The sequence below is a fragment of the Pan paniscus genome, chromosome 11 (genome assembly GCF_029289425.2).
Source record: "Pan paniscus chromosome 11, NHGRI_mPanPan1-v2.0_pri, whole genome shotgun sequence".
In the NCBI taxonomy this organism is placed as follows: domain Eukaryota; kingdom Metazoa; phylum Chordata; class Mammalia; order Primates; family Hominidae; genus Pan; species Pan paniscus.
The window spans coordinates 26,593,606-26,608,825 of NC_073260.2; the positions used below are offsets into that span (position 1 = coordinate 26,593,606).

The following is a 15,220-nucleotide window of genomic DNA, read 5'->3' on the forward strand; positions in this document are numbered from 1 at the left end:
AAAAAGCCTCTTCAAGCCCACCAAGTTTTTCAGCTTCAAAGCTTTGTGGAAGAGGGGAGCTAGGGTGCAGGGCTGGAAGAGGATACCAAAGCAGCAGTAACAGCTCACGCCCCACAGAGAACTGCAGGATGGGATGGTTCATATTCCTGTAGGCCAGGGCTGACGACCCAAGACCCAAGTGGAATTCATGTAGAGTAATGGGTGTTCAGTAATAAAGAACAAATGAGAATAAAAATAAAATACGCACGTAGCCCTGTGGCTTAGGGTAGCCCTCTAGAAGGGCACTTTCCTGCAGGCAGGAAAATGAGTCTGATCTGGTACTGGTGATATCACTAGCTCTGGTTAAATGACTGAGTTCAGGTTACCCCTTTCAACATGCTCCTTTTACATATTCATTCTATGGAAACCAGGACCACCTGCGAGTTAGATGTCCTGGGGCAATGGTGGTAACACTGAAACCACACATTATCCCCTCATTTTAAAATATATTTTTACACAAAATTTGGAAAATTTAAAGGAGGGGGAGAAGTCATACATAATCTCATCACACAGACACAATCAGTGATACATTATTTCTTCCCTTCTGGTCTTTTTCCTTGAATGGCTTCTTTGATGCTTCCCATTTCTCTGCTTCTCTGCCTGCACACCTGTTATTCAGATGGTCTAATCCTCTAATTTTCATATTTTTTTCTCCAATTCTCTTTTGGTTTCTTTTCATATGTGACTTGCTTAACTTTTTCTTCTAACTCTTCTATTAATTTTTTTATTCCTATTATGGTTTTAATTTCCAAGAGCTCTTTGTTCTCTGAATTTTTAAAAATTACTGTTTTATGGCTGTGATAGCTTCTCTTTTGGAAAATATTAACATTTTTTTTCTGGAAATTTTCTTCCCCATCAGTGTTTCATTCAATAGGTTTTTCTTCTTTGTTTTACTTCTGATATTCATATTCAAATCTTCCCTTACATATCTGGTGACCCTTGTCTGTCCACTCATCCAAGAGGGAAACTCCATGGAAATGGATTGAAAGCTCTCTGCACAGAGGGCTTGTTGACATTCTCCATAGGAGACTCGGCTGGGTCCTTTCATTGAGGGACCACCCTGGTTCTCCATCGCCAGCCAATATCAGTATCTGTGGGTCACTTCTCTTGGCCCATCCAGATTTTCTAGAAAAGGCTCTTTTCCTCCTTGCATGGAAGATCTAAGGCTGAGAGTCAAGTAGGAGAAGAGTCTCAACATCAATAATCTTTCACTGAACACCCTCAAGTGTGCCTAGAGTCTCTTGCTCCACAGAGGCCCCCTCCAGAGAATAGACCCCTAGTTCTGCCCAAGTGGAGAAGGAAGTGGCCCCTGTGTGAGCAGGGAGGAGAGGATCAGAAGCTAGAATTCTTAAACAGACTCTAGATTTATTCTTCTCTTCAGCTCTACCTCAGTCCCAGAGGGGCATGGTGCTGCCAACTCTTGACCTTTTTGGAGGGTTCCGCGGTGTAAACCAGGTGGCTTCTCAGTTTTTTCCCCCACAGTCGGTTTCAAAATCAGCTTGAGTCATTTAAAGTACTTATTAACTCTCAATCCGTTCCCAAAATTGTACTGCTATTGCCTCCTTGCCTGTTGCTCTTGTCTGTGGGCTTGTGACTTTTTTCAAAATCCTTTTAGTGTCATTTTGGTGAAGTTTAAATGTGTATTCAGTCTGCCATTACTGGGAATCTCAGAGTTCTCATTTTAATATTTTTCTTATATTTTTAAAGCCTTTGAAATCAGGCATATTTCACATCCTGTTTCTTCACATTATTTTAGCTGCAAGAAATTAGCCACTCTGTATAATCTCTTTTGTTCAGGAAAGGGGACATTTTTTCCCTGACAAATCAATCTTCCAGAAAACTCTTCATTTCAGTTTTGGAAAAGCACCGGAAATGGCCAACCTAAAGCACCAACTGTTCGCGTTCCCGGAGTTTGACTCATCAGCGCCACCTTGTGGCCCTGTGGGGAAGGGGCGGGCAGGCTGAAGAAACCGCCTGACAATTTAAATTGGCTTTTGAAAAGGACTACCCCGGAATGTTGTAGAAGTTATCTCCAACTGGAAGACAAACTTTGTCTTTAAACCAAAACTTCTGCATCCACATTTCACACTTGTAATCTCGGTCACCAACGATGTCCATATTATTAAATCCAACAGATATATTTTGCCCCCTTCTTAAAACATTTATCTTGGCTTCGTGGAGGCAATCCTCTTCTTCCCTCCTGCCACACCAACCCTTCCTTCGTGGGCTCCTTTGCTACTTGTTCTTTCGTCTTAAGGTGATAGATCAATAAATATTACCATGCCACAGGCGCAGGCCTTCACACTCTACGCACCTCAATCACATCTCCTCATACGATCTCCATCGGTCTCAGAGATTTAAACACCATTCATACACTAATGACTCCCAAATTTCTATTCCCACTCTAGACTAACTCAAAACCAACTGCCATGACATCTCCACTTTAATGATTAGGAGGCATTCTGAATTCCACATGCCCAAAATAGTGGACTCCCAACTGCTCCACCTGTTCCTCCCTGGACCCTCCCCGTCCCAATAAACAGTACTGCGATCCACCCAGCTGCTAAAGCCAAAAACCCCAATTCCTTTCTTATTTTGCATCACTACAGCAGCAAGTGCCATTGGCCCATCATCCAAAATATACCCCAAATCCACCCACGTCTCTACCACTGCAGTCCAGGCTCCACCACCTAGTTTTCTGCCCTTGGCTCCCTGTGACAGCCTTCTGAACGGCCTTCCCAATCACCACTCTCATCCTCTACAATCTAGTCTCCATACTGTAGCACTAGTTGTCTTCTTAAAGTGAAAATCACATCCTGTCATCCCCCTGCATAAAACCAAATGGCTTCTCTTCTAGTCCTTAGAATAAAGTCCAGACTCTTACCAGCCTTTAAGATGGTCTTTAAGACGCTACTGCATTTGGGAGGCCAATGTGGGTGGATCATGAGGTCAGGAGTTCGAGACCAGCCTCACCAACATGGTGAAACCCCGTCTCTACTAAAAATACAAAAATTAGCCGGGCGTGGTGGTACGCACCTGTAATCCCAGCTACTCAGGAGGCTAAGGCAGGAGAATCGCTTGAACCGGAAGCGGAGGTTGCAGTGAGCTGAGATCACGCAGCCTGGGCAACAGAGTGAGACTCTGTCTAAAAAAAAAAAAAAAAAAAAAAGCTACTGCAGGACCAGGCTGCTACCTCTCTTTGACCTCACCGCTTACCACTTACTCCTTTGCTCACCAGGTTCCACTCCCCAGCCTTTCTGATCTGCAAAGACTCTGAGCTCATTTCAGCTTTCGGACTTTGCACTGGCTGCTCCCCTCTGCCTAAAATGCTCCATCCTCCGACCCTTGCGCAGCTCACTCCCATATGTCTTCCAAGTCTCCAGCCACAGCCTTTTCCATGTGGCTTTCCCTTACAACCCACTCTTACTTCAGACCCTCACCCCACCCCAGTCATTCACCAAGACCCCTGAGATAAGCATGCGTATTGACATAGATAAACCTCTTAAAAATAAGATGTACAATGCGCAATCATTGTATATTTGTAAGTGTCGCAAATTTACCAAATTGTCCGATTCAATTACATGCTTGCTGACCACCTTCTATGGATAAGGCAGTGTGGGAAATAAGATAGTCCTGCCCAAACCTTCAGGAATAAAGCTTCTCCAACATTTGGCCTAGTCATGACAATGCTAATACTCAAAAGGCACTGCCAGAAAAGTGGTGAGGACTTCAAGAGGGCCTCTTTCAACCCATCACTACCCTAATTTCATTATACACACACAGTTTATAGGATGTGAAATACTACGTAAGGGCTCACCTGTGGATGTCTGCGAGGTATTTAACTTGAGCCTGGGCTTAAGGGTAACTAACCTTTTGTACCTTCCTGTCCCCCGCATACATATCCTTGTGACACATGCCTTCAACCGTCTTTCTAGTACAAGCTGTTCTCATTGTTCACTGCTTAAACTCACATTGTTCCATTTGTTCCGAGTGCCTTGATAATGACCCTATTTTTCTATGCTCTCTACCTCCAAAGGGAACAGAACATACCTAGCCACAATTGTCCTGAAAGAGATACAGTTGGAGGCCAGGCTTGAAAAGCCTAAAGTCACCTAGTTTGCCTCCTGGCAAGTAGTAAACACACAGCTACAAGCTGATTGGTCACTAAGGAGTATAGTCCTGTGGCCATGCAACAGAGAAAAGATTTACCCACAAGGGTCTGTTTCTTCGTGTCAACAATGAGCAAATGAGAAAGATGATCCTAAAGGCCCTTTCGAACTCAGAGAGGAACCCCAACCACAGCTCCATCAGGACAGGACTTTTCCCTGGCATTTTCCCATCCAGGGATGGACCAGCCCTCCACCATTTCAAATTCCTAAGGCACAGGCCACTACTTCCAAATGATGAGGACAAACACTCACCATTAGGTTCCCTCAAGGCCATGATGAAGATAGACTGACAGAACCTCACCACACCAGTAACTCCTCACCAAAACCAACCCAGGACTTTCTCAGCTCTGAGGACCATTCAGCAGCTGATGAAGAACGGGCCACAGGCCTGATGTGGGGGCTCACGCCTGTGATCCCAGCATTTTGGGAGGCCAGGGCAGGCAGATCACTTGAGGTCAGGAGTTTGAGACCAGCCTGGCCAACGTCTTGAAACCTGTGTCTATTAAAAACACAAAAATTAGCCAGGCATGGTGGTGTGCACCTGTAATCCCAGCTACTCGGGAGCCTGAGGCAGGAGAATCACTTGAACCCGGGAGGTGGAGGTTGCAGTGAGCCAAGATCGTGCCACTGCCCTCCAGCCTGGGTGACAGAGCAAGAGTCCATCTCCAAAAAATAAAGAACAGGCCACAGCCAGGCCTGTGGCAAGTCCTCTGCTCCATGCTTAGTTTCCATACTGCACAGCAAAGTCTGCCCTACTTAAGTTTCAAAAATCAGAAAGCCATTTTGGAAATGGAACTATATGACTCTCTCGGAGGAAGAAAAGATACTTAAAAATTCTTACAGAGCAGCAATGTGAAAAGGTGGGCAAGCCACTTAAGACATCTATCATTCTCCTGGTGTCTTTAGTCCCAGCCACACAGACCCTGATAATCCCAGACACAGTCTTTGCTTTGCCATCCAATCACTCCTATCGTGCCCAGGGCACTCTGCAGAGACATTTTCCTGGTGAAAAGTGGAGGAGCAGTGGCCCTGTTTCTTATTAATTGGACTCAGCTCAGCTACTATCAGGGATAGAGCTTGGGTTTCAGAGACTGCCAGCCCACACTTCCTCTTTTCCATGCCCTTCCCCAGACAAGACTGTGTACAATCAATCCCATTTGCTCAGCCTGATTGACCTGATTTTTCAGGCTCAGTAAACAAGAAACTCCATACATATGCCCCACACATGGGGGGTAAAGAAAGAGCAAACAAATGTTTCTTTGATGTCTAACTTAAATTACACAAGCTATGTCTCCCAGTGTAATGTTTTATAGATGCCAGATAAATCCTTGCTATATGACATTTTAAAATCGTGCTTCAAATACAAATATATACTAACATACTTGCCACAGGAAAAAAAAACAGAGTAATTTGTACTATAGTATCCCAGTGCTGTGTATGCATTGGATTTTTCATCTGGCAAGGTTAAGAGAGTATTTGATGAAGGGTGTGTATACATAAGAGACAAATCCACGGACACTCCAGGAATTGTAAAAACTTATTTTTAAGAACAGATACCAGGGCTAGGCGCAGTGGCTCACGCCTGTAATCCCAGCACTTTGGGAGGCCGAGGCGGGCGGATCACGAGGTCAGGAGATCGAGACCATCCTGGCTGACACTAAAAAAATACAAAAAATTAGCCGGGCATTGTGGGGGGCACCTGTGGTCCCAGCTGCTCAGGAGGCTGAGGCAGGAGAATGGCATGAACCCGGGAGGCGGAGCTTGCGGTGAGCTGAGATCGTGCCACTGCACTCCAGCCTGGGCGACAGAGCAGGACTCTGTCTCAAAAAAAAAAAAAAAAGATACCGGCCAGGCGCAGTGGCTCACGCCTGTAATCCCAGCACTTTGAGAGGCCGAGGCAGATGGATCATAAAGTCAGGAGATCAAGGGTGGCCAACATGGGGAAACCCCGTCTCTACTAAAAATACAAAAATTAGCTGGGTGTGGTGGCGGGTGCCTGTAATCCCAGCTACTCGGGAGGCTGAGGCACGAGAATCACTTGAACCCAGGAGGCAGAGGTTGCAGTGAGCCAAGATCGTGCCACTGCACTCCAGCCTGGTGATGACAGAGTGAGACTCCATCTCAAAAAAACAAACAAATGAAAAACACAGATACCATTAGCTTGATAAGTGAAATATTCTAGTTCATTTTAAGAAAGTCAGGATGTCTTTCTATAACTTGTTTTGGCCATAGGATCAAAAATTCAATGTGTATATCCCAATTTTTTTAAATAAAAGTCAACATGATACAGGAGAATGAGCTGCAAATTCACAGCCAGAAGTTTTGGTTTACAGCCTCAGTTCCAATAATTTCCAACTAGTGGTCTCAGGCTAATGATCTCAAATCTGACTTAACCCTATCACCACCATCATTTCCAACTTATAGATAAGGAAATTCAAACCATTTCCCTGGTCACTGAGAGATCCAAATTCAATCCTGGCTTGGAAAGTGTTTTATTAGCAACTTTATAGCGCACATATGAAAAGGGGATTCCCCAGAGGCTCCATTTTCCACTGTCCACAGTTTAGTACGTATCAACCCTTCACACCTGATGGGACAAGATGGAACAAGGAGAATGGGTATGTGGCAGTTCGTCACTATTCTCTCTGCTTTAGCATGTGCTTAAAGTTTTCCATCATAATTTGTTTTTATAACTAGTTGATTCATTATTTTTTAATTCCTGTTCTCAAGCTGTACAATGTTTTCGTGGATCTACGATCTTTCTGGTTTAACATTTTTACAACCCAATGTTGACTGACAGGTTTCTCTCTGGAATTCAGGTCAGTCCCTATTCAGGTCTTTCCTCATGGGATGCCCTAGACCTGCCCCAAAGACAGATTAATCATTCAGAGGTCTCCTTTGAGAAGCAGGAGGGTGCTATTTAGAGGTGGGAATGTTCAACACTGAACCACGTATCTTTTTCTATTGGTCATAAAGACTGGGCCTTTCCACTAATCAGTGCCCCCATCGTTGGAGTCTCCTGAAGAGATGTTCTCCAACCAGTCTATGTGCAGGCCGGGGAAGTTTCCGGTGTGGGCACTGGCGCATTTCCTCCTGCACTCTACTCGGATTCTGCATACAGAATTTGAGGCCAAAGATTTTTTTTGTCCTCATAGTTCCTCTTCTCATTCACCGCTGCTAGACCAAAGCCATTCTCACTCTTGTTCCTTTTATACATCATCTGCCCCTCCCTCTGCTTTAAAAAGCTTTCAAATTTGTATCACTTTTGTTCTAAAATTCCACAATAATATGCTTTGGGTTGGTGATCTTTTCAATCCTTTTGCTGGGCAATTATCATGTCCTTTTAATCAGATGATTTATGTCTTCAGCTTTGGGGGACTTTCTTGTATTATTTCTTTTACAATTTCCTTCCCTCAGTCTTCCCTGTTCTCTCAGGAACTCTTATCAGTCAGATGCTGAACCTTTGGGATTAATCCCCTATGTCTCTTTTCTTTCATATTTTCAGTACTTTTGCATTTTTGTTCTATTTTCCAGCAACTTTTGTTTTGTCTTACTTTAAGATTTCTTCAATTTCACCTTCCAACTTGATTATTCAGTTTTATTTCAGCAATCATGTTTTAACTTCCAAGAGCTCTAATTATTACTTTTCCATGGCATCTTTGTTCTTATTTCATAGGCATTATATCTTCTTGAACTCTCAGAGAAACCAGTAAGAATTTCTTCCCAAACTTTTTTTTTGTTTAATTCACGTACTTCATTCACCATGTGTTCCATTTATATGTCCATGATGTCAGTCCACATGTCTGATCCTGCCCACCCAGGAAGAAGGAAACTTATATCACATGCAAACAGGCAATAATCCATTACTTTCTGATAACTGCTATTACAAAGAAAGTATGCAAATACACAAGAAGCAAGCCAGCTTACCTTCATGGAGTCAGAGTATAAAATATATTCCCTGAGCACAGGTAGGAAGTCTTCTGTCATGTCATCTGTCAGCTCTTCTAAGGCTGTAGAGCAGTTCCCAATGCAAGCTGACACACCCTCCAGGGGTTCGGCCAGCTCACCCTCCAAGGCGCTCCACGTGGAGTACACAGGCCCATATTCTCTCAGCTCCACAAGGTACTCTGAACAGGGAAGAGAAACTAATTAAAATCTGGCTGGGTAGCAGTTGCTGCTATTACTGACTCAGTAATCACCACAGCCAAGAGCTCTCTACATGAACATGTGTTTCTTTGGCCATTCACTCACCTGATCCCACTCTTCTTTAAACACAACACTGTTTCTAGCACAACTGCTTAAAAACCTCTGACAGCTCATGTTACATCAATCCATTCCATCCCGTGATGGGAATGCCATGCCTCTGGATAATGGGCCCTATGGGGAAAAGCAGTAGCAGCCACATCCACCAAACATCTTCGAAAATAACCACTCGCTGGCCTAGTGGTGGCTCATATCTGTAATCCCAGCACTTTAGGAGGCCAAGGTGGGTGGATCACAAGGTCAGGAGATCAAGACCATCCTGCTAACACAGTGAAACCCCGTCTCTACTAAAAATACAAAAAAATTAGCCGGGTGTGGTGGCAGGCGCCTATCGTCCCAACTACTCGGGAGGCTGAGGCAGGAGAATTGCTTGAACCCAGGAGGCAGAGGTTGCAGTGAGCCGAGATCACTCCACTGCACTCTAGCCTGGGCAACAAAGCGAGACTCCGTCACAAAAAAAAAAAAGAAAAAAGAAAGAAAATAACCACTCGCCTACCCATAGTGTGAAGCAGTATTTTAACAGGCAATGGAGGCAGAGTTTCATATAGGTTTAGGGAGATGTTTTTAAAGGTTAAAAAATAAAATCAGGGGCCAGGCACGGTGGCTCACGCCTGTAATCCCAGCACTTTGGGAGGCCGAGGTGGGTGGATCATGAGGTCAGGAGATCGAGACCATCCTGACTAACACGGTGAAACCCAATCTCTACTAAAAATACAAAAAATTAGCCGGGCGTGGTGGCAGGCGCCTGTAGTCCCAGCTACTCGGGAGGCTGAGGCAGGAGAATGGCATGAACCTGGGAGGCGGAGCTTGCAGTGAGCCGAGATGGTGCCACTGCACTCCAGCCTGGGCGACAGAGCGAGACTCCGTCTCAAAAAAAAAAAAAAAAAAAAAAACAAAACGGTCACAATGGATAAACAATGGAATTTTAGGAAACATTTTGATACAAGAGATGTGGTCTTACACTGGCAGACTCACTCTATCACTCGGTGGTCACTTCAGCCCCTTGGATCCCATCAGAATTTACTCTGCATGATCCTTAGGTGTGGATGGTATCCACAGCTATCTCCAAAACCTATGGGCCCCACATGGTATCATCAGTGGGTCAAGTAGAGGGAACAAGTACAAGAAATGAGAAAAAAAAATGTTGATTTTTTTCCCCCATAAAGAAAATCTGGCCCATCATTTGTCACCAGGAGTCTTGCCATTGTTACAACAGAACACAGTCATCACGGCTTAGTGACCAATGAACGGCAACTGCTGGGGAATCCTTCTCAACGTGCTTCCCATGCCAGTGTGATCATTTACACTGCTCACGTCTGTCCGCCCCATGTGTATGTAAGGAGATAAAAGATCCCAACATTCTGGGATGTGGCAAAGCAGGTGGCCCCGAGAGGGGTGGGAAGGAAGTGGAGGCAAAAACGAGGAAGGATCAATACAGGCCCTGGCAACTCCCCATGCAGGAGTGGGTTTAAAATGAACCACGGTGGGGTGGGTGAGTCAATCACAAGTCTGAAGATTTATCAGGGTCATAACTTTGGCAAACACAGGTCTCCGTGCTGTCTTTCTGAACCATCTTTCTGCCAGAAAAGGTATCTAAGTTTGTTTACTAAATTATTGTTCCCTATGGATGAAGGGCAGTTGAGTCTATGTCTCCACTTTTAAAGCTAAAGTTAAGAGAGCATAAAAGAGGAAACACCTGGCGAATCAGCAGTGCTGGCCATGGGAAAAGCAAACATAAGGCTGACATAGCAGGACAAAGGACGGGGTGCAAAGTGACGTTCCAGTCACAACTAACTCCTCCCCTCCTTGTATTTCTTTGATAAGCAAAAGATGGCCTAGTTCTGTCACTCCAGCATTTTGCAGTTTGATTCTCTGTAGCACACATGAATGGTATTTCTGCCAATGTGGCTGCAGGGCATAATCGAGACCTCAACAGACAGCTCACCTATTTCTTCTTTGATGATCCGCTGGGCTATTCGATCAATGGTTCCCAGTTTGAGTGCAAATGTATCTAAGTAGTCACCTATGGCAGCAAACTCAAGCGGCCGAGTCCTCAGCTTGTAGCCGCCAGTGACGTGCTTGACTGACTCGCCCATTCTGGTCAGCAATGCTATCCCTTGCTTCTTGTAGGCGTTCAGGTCCTGAGGATGATATGTGAATAAGCTCAAAGCACTCACTCACTCACATGGGCAGGACTAAATAAAACAGCTTCTAAAAGCAGCTTCAGTTTGGAAATGGAGAACTCGGGAAACAAGGAGCTGAGTTAGAGGCTCTAATCACATTCACACGAGGACCCTGGCCTGGACGTCATAACCACCAGACTCAGGCTCCTGTAGGTTGACACCTAAATCCCTTTCAGCAGAGCTGAACGCCAATCCTTAATCAAATTCACTCACCTGAGCACACTGCCCTTTAAACACAATGCTGTTTCTAACATAATTTTTTTTAAGTATCTGTTTCTCCCATACAAAGTACCCTATGTTGTCTTTACGAGCAAAACTGAAGAGCAGAGGTTCCGAGATCCATCACTCATTTATTTATACCCCAACTAAAGCCATATAAGGGGAGTAAAGGGTGGAAAGCAGGAAACAGTGACAGAAAAACATTGCTAGAAAACTCAGGCCTAGGATGGATGCTGTAAACAGCAAAACATTTTAACCCTGGATTTCTTGAAGGCAAAACTGGAAATATGTTGAGTTTCATAACCCATTGTATCTAAATATAAAGCTTATTAGCCAGGCTTGGCACGGTGACTCATGCCTGTAATCTCAGTACTTTGGGAGGCTGAGGTGGGCAGATCACTTGAGGTCAGGAGTTCAAGACCAGCCTGGTCAACATGGTGAAACCCTGTCTCTACTAAAAATACAAAAAAAAAAAAAAAAAAAAAAATTAGTTGGGCGTGGTGGCATGCACCTGTAGTCCCAGCTACTCAGGAGGCTGAGGCACGAGAATCATTTGAACCTGGAAGGCAGAGGTTGCAATGAATTGAGATCGTGCCACTTCACTCCAGCCTGGGCAAAAAAGAAAAGCATATTAGCCTGCCTGATAAAACAAGCTTCCTCCTATCATCAAACCCTAAGAGGAATCTATACAATCTTCAGGTTGTCCTGTGTCACCTACTGAAAGGGTAGCTTACAAAATGGTTTTACAGAAGGTACAGGTGTCTGTTCCTCATATCCACCCTCAATACAAACAGAATGTTAATCCCCAGACCTAGAAGGGTATGACTAGAGGGAGATAAAGGAACCCAGAACAAGGACACAGCTTTCTGGTGATGTGGCCTGATGCAGAGGATAGAGCAGAGAATGTGGAATGCACGGCTAACATGGCCCGACCGCCCCTCTGCATTTGATGTACAATTTCAGGCTGAGAGGTCTCTATAGTATCTGAGTGTAGGCACCTTGTGAATTCACTTCCTTCCTCGCTTCCTTCTTTAGGCCTTCATTTTTGCTCTTGATCCACCCTTTCCTATTGAGGTAGGGGTGTGTGTGTGTGTGTGTGTGTGTGTGTGTGTGTGTTTTTAATCCACGGTTCCTGGCTCATAACCTCCATAGACCTTGTTCCAGTCTTTTCACTATAATGTTGGGTGTGTTAAGCCTCAGGAAACAGAATCTCTCTGTCCTTCCCCTGCCCTCCTTTCACCTGCCCCAAGGCAGGACTCGAATCTTCCCCAGCCTTTCTGACTAAGGTCCCTCCCTACACCCTGGAGGATGGAATGCTGCTTTCACGAAGCTTCCACAAAAACCCAAGAGAGCTGGGTTTAGAGAACTTCTGGAGAGCTGAACATGTGGAGTTTCCTGAAGGGTGCTACACCCAGGGAGGGCATGGAAGTTCCACGCCCCTTCCCCCACGCCTCGCCCAATGCAACTCTTCATCTGTATCCTTTGTGATATCATTTATAATAAACTGGTAAATGTGTTTCTCTGAGTTCTGTGAATTGCTCTAGCAAATTAATGAAACCCAAAGAAGGGGTCACGGGAAGCCCAACTTGAAGTTGGCTGGTCAGAAGTTTTGGAGGCTTGAACTTAAGGTCCGAGATCTGGAAGCTCTCAGACTTGAGGACTGAGTCCTCAACCTGTGGGATCTGATGCTATGTCCAGGTAAATAATGTGTGAATTAAACTGGTGGACATCCAGCCGGCAATGGCTGCTTGGTGTTTGGGGAAAATCTCGCCCCCACCCCCACCCCGCAATTTGGTCACAGAAGTCTTCTCCTGTGTTGATGACAACTGTTGTTGTCTGAGAGCAGAGGAAAACCATGGTTTGAGAGTTTTTCTGGAGCACCTATCCATACCTTCCCCCAACTGAGGGCCTTGCCCTACCAATTATCCCCTCTCCTGTCTGTATCTTCAACTTCTAATCCTTCAGCATGTAAAATAAACCCAAGGCTGACCCATCTTAAAAACAGCAGCAGTCTCCTCTAGTTCCTCTCCACCTCTCTCATTCCCTTCAGAGTCAGGCTGCCTGAGTGTCCTAAAGATTCCATCTCCCCTTCTGACCTCCCACATTCTAGACAAGAAACATCCTCAAAGGCACAAGGCCTTCACAAGACTATAACTGAAGCCTCAGAGTTCTTGGAATTACCTCTGCAGACAGCGTTTTTATGAGTGGGACTAGAGTCAAATGGGCTCGCTGGACTGCACAGGCTCCGCTTCAAGTAGAGCTTTGAAAGGGTGTCCCAGATAATCAAGTTAATTTACATGTTGAATAAAGTTATTCAGCAGTATCCATCTGATTGCTGTACCCACTCTGCCAAAGATGAAAATATTGACTTGAATATAGTTGCTATTGAGCGTCCCCATTTCTTCCAGTATTACTACTGGCTGCTGCTGCTGCTTCTTTTTAATATATAGACATGGGGTCTCACCATGTTGCCCAGGCTGAACATGAACTCCTGGGCTCAGGTGGTCTACCTGCCTTGGCCTCCCAAAGCGCTGGGTGTTACAGGCATGAGCCATTACATACAGCCTTTTGGCTTCTTCTTTTTTTTTTTTTTTTTACATGAAAGTCTGTGGTTTATTATTTCTTTTTTTTTTTTTTTTTTTGATCTTTGGGTTTTTTTTTGCAATTTTTTTTTTATTATACTTTAAGTTTTAGGGTACATGTGCACATTGTGCAGGTTAGTTGCATATGTATACATGTGCCATGCTGGTGCACTGCACCCACTAACTCGTCATCTAGCATTAGGTATATCTCCTAATGCTATCCCTCCCCCCTCCCCCGACCCCACAACAGTCCCCAGAGTGTGATATTCCCCCTTCCTGTGTCCATGTGATATTGTTCAATTCCCACCTATGAGTGAGAATATGCGGTGTTTGGTTTTTTGTTCTTGCTACAGTTTACTGAGAATGATGATTTCCAATTTCATCCATGTCCCTACAAAGGACATGAACTCATCATTTTTTATGGCTGCATAGTATTCCATGGTGTATATGTGCCACATTTTCTTAATCCAGTCTATCATTGTTGGACATTTGGCTTGGTTCCAAGTCTTTGCTATTGTGAATAATGCCGCAATAAACATACGTGTGCATGTGTCTTTATAGCAGCATGATTTATAGTCCTTTGGGTATATACCCAGTAATGGGATGGCTGGGTCAAATGGTATTTCTAGTTCTAGATCCCTGAGGAATCGCCACACTGTCTTCCACAATGGTTGAACTAGTTTACAGTCCCACCAACAGTGTAAAAGTGTTCCTATTTCTCCACATCCTCTCCAGCACCTGTTGTTTCCTGACTTTTTAATGACTGCCATTCTAACTGGTGTGAGATGGTATCTCATTGTGGTTTTGATTTGCATTTCTCTGATGGCCAGTGAAGATGAGCATTTTTTCATGTGTTTTTTGGCTGCATAAATGTCTTCTTTTGAGAAGTGTCTGTTCATGTCCTTTGCCCACTTTTTGATGGGGTTGTTTGTTTTTTTCTTGTAAATTTGTTTGAGTTCATTGTAGATTCTGGATATTAGCCCTTTGTCAGATGAGTAGGTTGCGAAAATTTTCTCCCATTTTCTAGGTTGCCTGTTCACTCTGATGGTAGTTTCTTTTGCTGTGCAGAAGCTCTTTAGTTTAATTAGATCCCATTTGTCAATAGGCATGGGCAAGGATTTCATGTCTAAAACACCAAAAGCAATGGCAACAAAAGACAAAATTGACAAATGGCTTCTTCTTAAGGACACTTCTAATTTGTTGATAAGCTCATGTGATCACAAAGAAAAGGAAGAGCGTCTCTGCATTCCCTAAGGCAGAACACGTAAGTGGCTCATCTCAGAACACGATCAAGTTATTCAAGGTATGTTAAAGGAAAAAATGAGGCAGCTGGAAGAGGGGGAATAGGGTGCTGCCATTTAATGGGCATAGAGTTTCAGATCTGCAAGATGCAAACGTTCTGAAGATGAGCTGCATAACTAATTTAAATATACTTAACACTACTGAACTGTACACTTAGAAATTGTTAGGATAGTAAATGTTAGGTGTATTTTATCACAATTTTAAAAATTTTTAAAGAAAAGATAAGGCCATTTAGCACATTTTGCTCAGCAAGCGATACTGAATTAGGGCTAAAATTTGTTCTGTTTAAAGCCACCTCTCCTGTATTCACTCACATGGAGTCGGATTTTGATTAAGGCAGTAAAGGACCTTATATATATAGATATTTTATATATATTACATATATTATATTTATTATATATTATATTTATATATTTATTATATATTAATATATAATATATATTTTTTCTTTCTAATTTTTTTA

General features: G+C 43.9%; 1 protein-coding gene across 1 annotated transcript in view; it reads right to left on the reverse strand.

Annotated features, from left to right (window-relative positions):
* The window catches only part of SNX30 (sorting nexin family member 30), a 119,125-nt gene that overhangs the window by 28,146 nt on the left and 75,759 nt on the right, over positions 1-15,220 (reverse strand). The window contains exons 5-6 of the mRNA XM_034928863.3: positions 10,417-10,612; positions 8,136-8,335 (exon numbers count right to left, since the gene is read on the reverse strand). Of these exons, the coding sequence (XP_034784754.1) occupies positions 8,136-8,335; positions 10,417-10,612 (396 nt within the window). The remainder of the gene's footprint in view (positions 1-8,135; positions 8,336-10,416; positions 10,613-15,220) is intronic.